This window comes from Melanostigma gelatinosum (genome assembly GCF_949748355.1).
Source record: "Melanostigma gelatinosum genome assembly, chromosome: 23".
Classification (NCBI taxonomy): Eukaryota; Metazoa; Chordata; class Actinopteri; order Perciformes; family Zoarcidae; genus Melanostigma; species Melanostigma gelatinosum.
In genome coordinates this window covers 4,546,032-4,558,149 of record NC_136656.1, presented here as the reverse complement: position 1 = coordinate 4,558,149, position 12,118 = coordinate 4,546,032, and the positions used below count along the sequence as shown (strand labels likewise).

The 12,118-nt window shown below is 48.9% G+C and overlaps 2 protein-coding genes across 2 annotated transcripts in view; one reads left to right on the top strand and one right to left on the bottom strand.

Moving 5' to 3' along the window:
- The window catches only part of actn3b (actinin alpha 3b), a 24,158-nt gene extending 20,933 nt beyond the window's left edge, over positions 1-3,225 (top strand). The window contains exons 13-21 of the mRNA XM_079295071.1: positions 9-117; positions 218-358; positions 460-642; positions 722-856; positions 945-1,124; positions 1,209-1,355; positions 1,553-1,618; positions 1,764-1,922; positions 2,026-3,225. Of these exons, the coding sequence (XP_079151197.1) occupies positions 9-117; positions 218-358; positions 460-642; positions 722-856; positions 945-1,124; positions 1,209-1,355; positions 1,553-1,618; positions 1,764-1,922; positions 2,026-2,184 (1,279 nt within the window). The 3' untranslated portion in view covers positions 2,185-3,225. The remainder of the gene's footprint in view (positions 1-8; positions 118-217; positions 359-459; positions 643-721; positions 857-944; positions 1,125-1,208; positions 1,356-1,552; positions 1,619-1,763; positions 1,923-2,025) is intronic.
- Positions 1-12,118, bottom strand: part of prkd4 (protein kinase D4) — a 27,046-nt gene extending 14,928 nt beyond the window's left edge. The window contains exons 1-19 of the mRNA XM_079295072.1: positions 12,102-12,118; positions 11,450-11,616; positions 9,346-9,484; positions 9,010-9,141; positions 8,765-8,919; positions 8,436-8,631; positions 7,882-7,965; positions 6,935-7,097; positions 6,507-6,630; positions 5,991-6,068; positions 5,553-5,769; positions 5,436-5,461; positions 5,251-5,323; positions 4,857-4,963; positions 4,606-4,767; positions 4,322-4,420; positions 3,970-4,237; positions 3,660-3,745; positions 3,316-3,483 (exon numbers count right to left, since the gene is read on the bottom strand). Coding sequence (XP_079151198.1) covers positions 3,319-3,483; positions 3,660-3,745; positions 3,970-4,237; positions 4,322-4,420; positions 4,606-4,767; positions 4,857-4,963; positions 5,251-5,323; positions 5,436-5,461; positions 5,553-5,769; positions 5,991-6,068; positions 6,507-6,630; positions 6,935-7,097; positions 7,882-7,965; positions 8,436-8,631; positions 8,765-8,919; positions 9,010-9,141; positions 9,346-9,484; positions 11,450-11,605 — 2,430 coding nt within the window. The 5' untranslated portion in view covers positions 11,606-11,616; positions 12,102-12,118 and the 3' untranslated portion in view covers positions 3,316-3,318. The remainder of the gene's footprint in view (positions 1-3,315; positions 3,484-3,659; positions 3,746-3,969; positions 4,238-4,321; positions 4,421-4,605; positions 4,768-4,856; positions 4,964-5,250; positions 5,324-5,435; positions 5,462-5,552; positions 5,770-5,990; positions 6,069-6,506; positions 6,631-6,934; positions 7,098-7,881; positions 7,966-8,435; positions 8,632-8,764; positions 8,920-9,009; positions 9,142-9,345; positions 9,485-11,449; positions 11,617-12,101) is intronic.

Below are 12,118 nucleotides of genomic sequence, written 5' to 3'. Positions count from 1 at the left end.
TCCTCCAGTGAGCTGGACTACCACGATGCTGCCACAGTCAACACCCGCTGCCAGGGCATCTGTGACCAGTGGGACAACCTGGGCACCCTCACCCAGAAGAGGAGGGACGCACTGGAGGTACAGCCTGAAACACTCACAAAACAAACAGCACGGCAGTCAAGGATGCAGTGGTTCTTCCTGCGCTGTCCGCACCTCCTTTAACTGTCTGTGTCTGCAGCGTGTGGAGAAGCTGTGGGAGACCATCGACCAGCTTTACCTGGAGTTTGCCAAGAGGGCGGCGCCCTTCAACAACTGGATGGACGGAGCCATGGAGGACCTGCAGGACATGTTCATTGTCCACAGCATCGAGGAGATCCAGGTACAAGCCAGCGCCGTGGATGCACGGAGACGCGGCCGCTCTGTGTTATGCGTTTGTCACCAAAACCGGTCGAGTGTAACACCGACCCGATGTGCCTCTAGAGCCTGATCACCGCTCACGACCAGTTCAAGGCCACGCTGCCCGAGGCAGACAAGGAGCGCATGGCCACCATGGGCATCCACAACGAGATCCTGAAGATCGCCCAGACCTACGGCATCAAGCTGTCCGGCATCAACCCGTACACCAACCTCTCCTCCCAGGACATCAGCACTAAGTGGGACACTGTGAGTTCAAATCCAACACAAATCAAAAGAACACTGGCCGAAGCTCCTCGTGACCGTGTTTGATTCTGTTCGCCTGCAGGTGAAGCACCTCGTTCCCGTCAGAGACCAAATGCTCCAGGAGGAGGTGGCCAGACAGCAAGCCAACGAGAGACTGAGGCGCCAGTTCGCCGCCCAGGCCAACGTCATCGGACCCTGGATTCAAACCAAGATGGAGGTACGCCTTTACTGAAACGCGGCACGCTGTTGAAACACCTGTCAAACATGCTGCTGGACTTTACAGATTGAAATGTTCTCCCCTGCAGGAGGTCAGCCACGTGTGCGTGGACATCGCCAACTCCCTGGAGGACCAGATGAACAGCCTGAAGCAGTACGAGCAGAACATCATCAACTACAAATCCAACATCGACAAGCTGGAGGGAGACCACCAGCTCAGCCAGGAGTCCCTCATCTTCGACAACAGGCACACCAACTACACCATGGAGGTACAGTGGGCTCCAGGGATGGGCCGGCCCCCTCGTCCTCTTCGCCTCTGAGCTTGACGTGTATTTCCTGTTATATTCTCGCAGCACGTGCGTGTGGGCTGGGAGCAGCTGCTCACCACCATCGCCAGAACCATCAACGAGGTGGAGAACCAGATCCTGACCCGCGACGCCAAGGGCATCAGCCAGGAACAGCTCAACGAGTTCAGGGCCTCCTTCAACCACTTCGACAGGGTGAGGCGTTCACTGACTCACAGAAGCATGCGAACAGCACCTAAAAGATCTATTTTTATTTTTTGAAACATTACAAATCAATCCGAGATGTTATTTTTGTACGTTCCAGCACCGTTCAGAGAGTAAAACACGGGCGTTGTAACGATGATTCTTGGAGCTTTGTCCTTTTTCGAACACAACTGTGTTTCTGCTTGCAGAAGAGAAACGGCATGATGGATCCAGACGACTTCCGTGCCTGCCTCATCTCGATGGGTTACGATCTGGTGAGTACAACGGGCACAAGTTCAGGACAAATGGTGAAACGTGACTAGTTTCATTGTAGCTTGTCCTCTCCATGTACACGATGATTTGAGTGGATGCTCAAGCAGCCGGAGCTGAAGTCACTGATGAAACTGAACTCTCTGACAGGGTGAGGTGGAGTTCGCTCGCATCATGACCCTGGTGGACCCCAACAACACGGGCGTGGTGACCTTCCAGGCCTTCATCGACTTCATGACTCGCGAGACCGCCGAGACCGACACTGCAGAACAGGTCATGGCCTCCTTCAAGATTCTGGCCTCCGACAAGGTGAGCAAGACCACCACGGCGTCCCGTTAGCTCGACGTGCTCATTTAGTCACGGCGGTCTCTGTGCCTCTCTAAACCACCCCCTGCCTCTCTCTCCCCTCCAGAACTACATCACAGTGGACGAGCTGCGCAGGGAGCTGCCACCCGACCAGGCCGAGTACTGCATCACCCGCATGACCAGGTACATCGGAGCAGACGGCGCCACCGGCGCCCTGGACTACATCTCCTTCTCCAGCGCCCTCTACGGGGAGAGCGACTTATAAACAAAAAGCCCGCTTCTCTTCGCCCCAGCTCCTATTTCTCCTATGTGGAGAGAGCGACTAAACCCCTTCTATGCTATCACTTTTTTCCTCTTTCAAATCTTCACTTTCTGTCCCTTCACCCACTCCCCCTCCCACCCACACCCCAAAAAACACTGTCCAGAGAGGATGAGAGTAGAAGGCTTTGCTCAAATCAAGCTGTTTGGACCGGCCAGCTTGTCCCTCATTTCTGTTAGAATGCCTTTAAAAACCAGGGACGTGGCAGGGTTTGCACTATACATATATATCACACCTGCCTCTAGGAGAAGGAGGTAGTGAGGGAGAGAGTCCGTTAGAAAATTAAGTTATTTTGAGCTCAGCCTCCTGCTCTCCCCCCCTCTCTCTCTGATGACATTTTTTTTTGTAGAAGGGTAATTAAAGAAGAAAACGTGATTTAAACAAAACGCTGGTTGGTCAGTTGGTTTGGTCGTGTAATTGTGCAGATGCATGCTATGTTGAAGGTTATGAACACTGTCTTTGTGAGTCCCTGACTCTTCCTTAATCACACACAAAGCGTATCCCGTTAAAGCAGGTCAGGTGCTATGATGTCACAAAGCCAGTCTAATAATAAAGAGACCCACTCTTAAAAAGAAACAGCACAGCACTGTGAAACCTGCACATCTTAAAGCCTTAAGCTCAGGAACAACCGGGGAGTGAATGCGAGCACTTTAACATTAAAATGCAGAGAGAGAGCAAAGCACTGTGGGTAAATAGACGGCGAGAGGTGTCGAGCAGCGAGAGACAACAAAGGGCATCAGGAAAGTTGTGGACTAAAGAAGAAGAATCGATACTGTACGTGGGACCACAGCAGGCCTAAGTCAGCGACGACACAAATAGGGTTTTGGTCCCATCGTCAGTGCGAGTCGACTCCTCCGTTATGTACGATATTTTAATTTCATGTGCTCCATTTTCTCATTCTGTCCATCATCACAGTCACTCACTGCCACACAGTTCTATTTAATAAAACCTCAACTTGGAATAAAAAAGGAAAAGTATATTACTAAACAGACGTCGTGTTGTTTTTTTGAATGGAAGCAGGAATTCAGAGTGTTGTGCATGTGTAATAAACATGAGCAACGACAAAACCGTCCCAACCTTTTAACCCTCCGGGTCGAGGTCAGGGTCCCAGCAGAGGTGCTGTGGGAACTCCAGGCCTCTGTCCTGGGCGTAGCGGATCCAGCGCTCCTCGTCCCCGCGGTGCGTCAGATACCTGCAGCCCCTCCTCTGCTCGAACTCCCTGAGGTCACACCACAGCTGGAAGTCCTGCAGGAGGGACGATGAGACGGTGTCAGCTGGTTCCCAGATTACTCTACCTCCACATTAGTCTTTATCCACGAGAGGGGCTTTCATGAACGGGTTAATGCATGCCGTCCCTGACACCACACAATATTACAATTATAATCCTGCTCCTATCAGACAACAAGTGTAGTACACCTCACCTGCAGCCAGGGGTGTCCCAGGGTTTTGCCCACGCTGAACCTCAGTCTGACCGACACCTGCAGCAGGTTATTGATGAGACTCACAGCTGGAGACCAAAAAAGACACGAGGATTTACTCAGACGTGTGTGGAACAAGATTAAAGCTAAATGAAACTAATATAAATGAGAAAAGCAAACACGACTCTCCAATGTTTCCATAAGATCTTTAACTCCTCGATGCATTCTGTGGTCAGAAAGTCAAAAACATCAAACCGTGGGAAAAGAATGATAGTCTCTAAAAGAAGAGTCCAAACAAAGCAAGCATCCATACCCTCCAGAGAGATGGAGGACCACGGTTGCCTCGGGTACATGAAGCCGGCGTTGGTGATCTGCTGTCGGATGTCCTCGTCCTCGTTGAAGGGGAACGTGCCGCTCAGGCTCACGTACATGATGACGCCCACGGACCACATGTCCAGGGAGCGGTTGTAGCCGCTGTTGCTGATCACCTCGGGCGCCAGGTAGGCCGGCGTGCCCACGACCGAGCGGCGGAAGGACTTCTCGCCGATGATGCGGGCGAAGCCGAAGTCGCACAGCTTCACCTTCAACACGGGGCGGTGGGCAACGCTGCTGTTAGAGCGACTCGTCCTCAAACGTGTAAGCGTGAAACTGTAAGGAAAGCCCACCTGAGGAAAGGGGTCCGCGGAGGCCAGCAGCACGTTCTCAGGTTTCAGGTCACAGTGAGCGATGTGTTTGAAGTGCAGATACCGCAGAGCCTCGAGGATCTGCAGCACAGACATGAGGACTAGTTATAGTGCAATGTACTAATGCAGGAGGTCAAGCACAAACACTTGTATGTTCAGGGATGCTGAGAGATGTGCACCAGTGCACATCTTATGTCTGGTTATTGGATGAAAACATACAAATCCAACAAAAAAAAGGCTTCAAATGGTTGCTGAAGCGGTCGTACCTGAGCCACCAGGAAGCGGGTGTTGCGTTCAGGGAGCCGGCCTCGCTCACTGGACAGGATCATCTCCAGCATGTCTCCGTGGAGCTTCTCCATCACGACGAAGACGTACTCCACCGTCTCGAACATCCCCTCCAACAGAACCACCCCGAAGTGGGACAGATTCTGGGCAACACAGAACACGCGTACATATATATTAGATGTTGAAGATAATAATATTTGAATAAATAGGGAGATGAAACCTGCATAAGTACCTGCAAGACGGCCACTTCGTTCCTCAGCTGTCTCTCTAGTTTGTTGGGGAAGCGCGTCTTGTCGATGACTTTGATGGCGACTGGCCGACCCGACTTCCTGTGAGTACCTGAGGAATGAGGAACAACTCGTATTAATTTATTCATGTTTCTTCATTCTGCATTAAATCAGTTCTGGTAATTCCAGAATCAACAACTGCTCACAAAATTCTTACTTTCTCCAGTTTTCCCTTTAATAAACACAAGATACCGGTGATTGCTTTTAAAGAACTTATCAGTGAACTAGGGAGCCATGAAGTAAAAGGTCAACATTTTCATCTTTGCCTCGGCTGCAAACCTCCCAAAGCAGATAAACTGGTTCTCTGCTGAACATCTCAACACTGTAATAATTGAACACCTTTGTACACCACTCCAAACTGTCCTGAGCCCAGCACCTCGTCTGTGGAGATCTGATACACCGAGCTGATGTCCTGCAACACACACACACACACACACACACACACACACACACACACACTGAGGTATGAAGAAGACGTTCACTGGGATTAATTATGAATCAATAAGTATAGAGTTGATTCTCACCACGCCGTCACTGCATAAATCTTTATCTGTAATCAGAGCATTTTAATAAACATATATTTGTGACATGATATGTTCAGAAGGTTGTCTGACTCATGACTCATGGTGTTCCTGGCTCACCCGGGCTCTCCTCGCCGCGTCCTCCCCCGCTGCTCTGCACGGGCATCAGAGCCTGGCGGACGGCGCTCTCCCAGGACGGCCCGCTCTCTCCGGCCAACACGCAGTACACCAGCGAGGCCGTGACCACCTCCAAGGTGTGGGCGCTGTTTCCCGGCAGCGAGGGCACGGCGAGCTGGGCGGCGCCTCGGACCTGCAGCACCTCGGACAGAGCGATCTCCTGAGAAGAGAGGACGAGAGATTCAGAGGGAAACACCAACATGTGTTGCCATTGTTAGGAGTCTTTATGTTGAGCGCTTGAGTTGTACTCTCATGAACCTGTAAGCAGCCTGTGTTTTGTAGTGAATTTATTCTACTTTTCAAGCACTTACAAGGTGCCAAAACCAACCTGTTCACACTGAAGACGATTTGATATAAGAAGTGTGTGCGGGTCAGTTCTACCTTGTAGTACTTGGTGCTGCTCTCGTTCTGGTACAGAGTGATGCTCTTCCAGTCCAAGATCCAGTAATGACGTTTCCTCTGGGAAAACAGGCGACAGGAATAACGCACGATGTACAGTAACAGTACGTTTGTAGGGAGTGAGTGAACCAGTTAATCCCAAATGACGCTTCACGGCAGACTTTTCAACCCGCTGTCCGCGGAGACGGAAACAAGTAGACAAACAATTGAACCCTCAGTCAAATTCTTACAACCTTTGTTGTCTACGGTGTCAGACTTTAAGATTGAATCGTTTCTTCCCTCATCCAATGTGGAAACTTACCAACATATTTGAATAAACATGTATTTTACTTCCCAAATGTGCCAAAGAGGAAAGACAATGCAAAGAATACACAGAAGACGTGTGTAAGTATTTCTATTTTATGTTTTAACTGCAGTATTTTTCTGTTTTGGCAGAAAACATTCAAGTGTTGCATCTGTAATACCCATAAACACACCGAGTGTGTGTGTGTGTCTCACCAGTGTGTCAGTGTTGGTGTGATGCAGCAGCCATCCCTCTCTCAGGACTCCTCCCGCTCTCTTCTTTGAGTGATGCACCGACTGGACGAGCCTCATCAGAGGGATGTAGCTGCTGAAACACGGACTGAAGGAGGGACATGAAACAGAAGAGGCTGATTCAGGGACAACAGCTGATTTAAAGTCACTTTATCGTTGCACTGATGGAGCAGCTGTCGCCCTGTAGTGTCTCCTAAATGCCTCTAGGAGACAGTAAGCTCCCTGCCTGCAATGTGTATGATGTATTCAGTGATGGACAACAGGAAAGATGAGTTTCAGTCGGAGCAGGAGTCACATTCATCAGGGACACCGGCCGGTGCCAACAGGATGCCGGAGTCACCTTCAAAACCCGGATGACATCATCAGAATAAATCAACGACCTCATCTCTGACCTGATGGGCTCCCGTGGTTGCTGGTCTTCCTTTGTCTCAGGCGTCCAGTCCCCGTCCGTGGACATGTCGTCGTCGGACGTTTCTAGTGTTGTTGTCGTGCTGGCGAGCTCCGAGTCATTGTCCTCTGGGTCCGGCGGGCAGCTGTGACCCGCTGCTGTGGATTCTGGGAAAATGACATCACGTGCAAAAGACATTAGGGGCTGCAACTTATGATTATCTTAGATATTACATTTTCATGTTAACTGAGACAAAAAAACAAAAGAATTGTGTGTTTCCTTTATTTCCTGATTTGTTCGACCAAAACAGAGAAAAGCAGTAAAACGTACAACAAGCTGGAACCAGCACAATAAATGACTTCTAATTTACTGTTGATTAATGTTCTGTTGATCAATTTCTAGTTTAAAAAAGCAGTTTTTTTAAATCGCTGAGAGGCTCATTTTTCTCACTTGATACCAAAGATGATGTAAAATCAATAACAGGAAGAAATCGCATCTTTGAGCTGATTATTAATTCTTTTTTTCCTCCATATTTTGTGAGTTTACAGCCGTGCTCGCCGCTCTGTGAGGCTGCTCAGAGGCAGCTAAAGCCAGCATGCTAACATGCAACACAAGTACAAGGCAGTGGTGTCAAGTACTCATTTATTTATTCCTCAGTAGCACTGACTGTACGCCATTTTCTTTTTTATCCGACTCAGGATCAGCGTCAGTGACTGAGATGAAGATCCGTCCACACACCCTGGCGGGTCTATGCTGTTAAACCTAAACCCGACTCACACATGATCATCTTTCTGTGAATCTAAAATGAGTCCTGAATCTATCAAATCTCCTGGAGATGAGAGGGCGAATCAGCCCTCGAGTCATCACGGGCTTGTGAGAACGGAGAGCATGATCTCACAGGAGTTACTGTTCCAGGCACGTAAAGCGGACCTCCAGGGACCGACGGCTCACCTTCCCCGTTGAGGCCTCTCCTCTCTCCTGGACAGTCTCTGGGGACCAGCAGCTCACAGCGCCGATGGCAGTTAAACCTGCAGTCTGAGAAGAAAGCCAGAGAAGCAGAGCGATGCACTCAGTCACATCATGAAAAAACACAAAATGACAGCGTCAGCCTTTCTGGATCCATCAATGTGATTTAAAGATTAGTTTTCATTTCAAACGGCGCTTCCTGCTTACACAGCTGACACACGTTGGTCTCTTTGGGCCGAGCTCATGTTTCTGAACCTCCAACACACAAATGTCTCATCAAAGCTTCTAAAAATAGCCTCCGTGTAAGAATATGCTCATCGATTTTTAACGAGCTCATAGAGGCTGCTCAAATATCAGGCCGACTGCATCCACTGAGGAAGACTGTGGGACGTGGTTGAAAGCTCCAAAACGTATTGTCCAAAAAGTGCAAACATTTGACCGTGAAGCCAGAACCATTGGAGTAAACACGTCTGCTTGAATTGGTGGAACTCAAACCCTTTGTATCCCGAGCAGAAGGAAGCCCCCCGGCCCCCCCTCACCTGAGCACTGCAGCCCCTGTCTGAAGAGCCCTTTGAGCAGCCGGTGGCAGTACTGGCACACGGTGGGTTTGGTGTAGCTGTGGATGTGGAAGGTGTGAGGCACCTGAGCCCTGCTCGTGTCGCCGTAGCCGATTCCCAGCCAGACCGGGGGCTCTGCCCACGACACGGGCCTGGACGAGGGCTTGGTCATGCTGATCTGCAGGAGGACGGATGGGGAGAGTCGTAAACGTGTGACTGGAAGTTCATCTTCAACAGGTTCCAGTGACTCGGTGCAGAAGGACATGTGAGCTCGTTGTTCCCTCCTTTAAGCTCACTTGGACTGAACGTACCTCTTCCAGGCTGCCTCCTGCCTGCTTGGACAGGGAGTGCGTGCGGGGTCGTCGGGGGGGGAACAGGGAGAGGCTCGTGCTGACCTGACGCCGCGCTCGGCTGCAGTCGTTGGGCAACAGGAAGGCGCAACGTTTATGAAAGTCCAATCCACAACCTGAGGAAAAGGAGCGACGGACAACTTACAGGGTGGCGAGTAAAACAACAAACAACTTGTCCTCACACTGTGGACAGAGAGTGTCTTTACCGTCACATTTCAGTCCCTGCCGAACGAGGCCCCACAGCATTTCCCCACAGTGGTGGCAGAAAGTGGGGGTCCGGTACGATTGGACCACCAGGGTGTGTGGACGGATCCTCATCTCAGTCACTGACGCTGATCCTGAGTCGGATAAAAAAAAGATGGCGTACAGTCAGTGCTACTGAGGAATAAATAAAACGAGTACTTGACACCACTGCCTTGTACTTGTGCTGCATTTGATTAACAAATCTCATCTTGTTTTCCATCTTATCTTGTAAAACATCAGACAAGAAGAACAACAATAAATAACTGCAACACAATACGTCTCTTTCTCTTTTGGCTGACCTGCGATGATGACCTCGATGAAGTCTCCGTCCTGCAGCTCGTCCTGTTCCGTCAGACGTTGCAGCAGCTGCTCTGAGGCCGACTGATGTCTGAACAGCAGAATCTTCTCCCCAACACCGACCATGCTGCAGTCTGGAGCCTGAACGAACACACACACACACACAGGTTGAGACTTCGTCCAAGAAACCAGCTACATTTAAACCTTTTTAAAGTGCTGCTAGAAGGGATGAAGCTGATACTTAGGTCACGTATTCAGCTCTTTCATCACTTGTTCCACCAAAAAACATTCAGTCTTGAGAATCTAAATTGTGCAGTTGTCAGTTTGACATACACAACTCTGAACGGCCATTTGAAGTGTGTGTACGCTTCAGAGGATGAAGACGAGGGTCAATGTGTGTAACTGCTGAGTGCGTTACTGTTGCCTGGTCAGAGAGACAGAGACATTTTAGAAGGGAAACACTTCTGTAAATCTTGTTAGCAACTCGCACCATGACCTAGTTGTGCGGTCTCGTGTGCTCGGTGGATCAGAGATCAGAGATGATGTAAAACTGCACCAGAATATGGCTGAGAAATGATTCTGAAGATTGATAACATGAGCTATTCTTGCGTTATCTGGTGAGGAGGGGCAGAGGAATCAAGCAGCATCATCAGCTCTGTGATTTACTGAGCTGTTGTGTCGTCTCTTAAAGAGCATTACTGCGGCAATGCAAGGGTTAAATCCATCATCTACGTTTTTCTTATACATTTAAATTCTACCCGGACATAATAAAGTGATGGACAAATAAGATAAATATTATAATGCGACAAACTACAGCTCAATATTTACCAGAAGGTACATTAATCGCTCACACAATTTTTAAATAATTCCTACTAGTCTGAGACCCCTTGGAGTGTATTTAAGCAATCGCAAAGGATCGTGTCCAGACGCACACACGCACACGCACACACACACACACACACACACACACACACACAGCTAACCTGCTGCCTGGAAACTACAGAAGAGATCATAGTTGAAAGGAGCGTCGGTGTGAGCGAGGCAGACTCTGTGTGTGTGTGTGTGTGTGTGTGTGTGTGTGTGTGTGTGTGTGTGTGTGTGTGTGTGAGAGAGAGAGAGAGAGAGACAGCAGGGGGGAAGCTGTGGTTGGAAAGTTTGCTGCGCTCTTTGTGACCACAGAGTCTCTCTAGCTGAGGCAGCGTGAAGACCGGCCGACACCGAGACAGAGACAGAGACCGAACACCTGCAGTTCATGAACATCTCATCTTTGACCTCAACGACGGTTCCAACGCACCACCAACCGACTGACTGCAGATTTTAATTATACTCTCATGAAAGATCATTAATGGATTAAAGTTGAGCGTCAGGAGGTCGTGAAATTGAGGGTTTGCGGTTTTAACATTGTCGACAGATTTCATTCATAACGGACCGAATCCTGAGTCTGGTTGTCACACAGACTGGTTCTATGTTACCTGCTTTATCAGCACAGAACGCTGGTTAAATCGGATTCATAAGATGCACTACAGATTAAACCACACCAACCGACACAATCCTCCTTCATGCAGAAGGTGACCTTTCAAAGTCCACTTCCTGACTCTTCTGAGGCTCCAAACGTCAGCTGAATACTTTCCAAGTGGGGCTGTGTTGAGTCGGTCACAGATCACTCAGTGCGAGCTCCAAGCTTATTACTAAGAACGCCTTTCAGCATGTTTCGGCTCACTGAAGCTCTTTGAGGCTGCTGCAGATCTCCACTGGAGCAGCTATGGGTCGAGTGCAAACCCCCCAAGAACCTCTCGATCGATGCCATTACATCTTTAGAGTCAGATTCTACCTGCAGGTGAAGGCTTTCAACCACCTCATTCTGACCACGAGCTAAACAGTGTTTCACTTTTCATTTACAGCGACTTTTAAAAACTGTGTCTTATTGGTTTTTACCCGCCACATAGGAGGAGGTTACACTCCAGAGAAAAGGCTGTTTCTAAATGATTGAAAGTTCCAAAACACACTTCATCCTACAATTCCCATAATGCTCATTAGCATCTTTCATGAGTACGTTTGATGAAAGGCCCCTTTGAGGCTCCTCGCTCTCCTGACTGCTGGGATTACCTTGCGCTCTATGATCTCAGCAGCCAGCCTCTTGGCATGGCGATAGCTGCGGTTGCCAGCAGGGACTCGAACCACCTCCCTGAACAGGCCGAGCTGGAACTGGACCAGACCCGGCGCCGTGAACCTGCTGGGGCTGGAGGGACTCACTGCGAACATGGAGGAAGATCCTGCGGCAACACGGGACGATTACAGGAGCAAAGAAATGTTTCGGAGAATTAGGAGAGTTCAAAATAAAGACAAAATTCTGAGATTCAATGAAAAGTTATTTTCTGAAACTCCTCCTGGAGTCTCAACACGAGCACATTACAGGCTACTGTACATTTGATGAGAAAAACTTTAATTTCTTTAATGACGGATTAACTTTCAGGAAGCAAAAGTCACGTTCTTTATCTAATAGTTGAACAACTGGAGTACCGGTACTCATCTTCTATAATGAATCTTCAGGTTAAATTTACATTTCAAGAAGCCTTTGTGTCCCTAAAAACAGATGAACACTGATTGATGGAGAAGACGAGACAGGACATCAGTTAATTCACAGTATCACGATCAGCTCTTTATTCAGATACACAAAGAGACACAACGAAACTGTTTTTTAAGTTTCCTATGACCAAAATAAAATCACTGAAATAACATCTGGAAATACTCACCTTACTTTCTAATCGCGTTTCT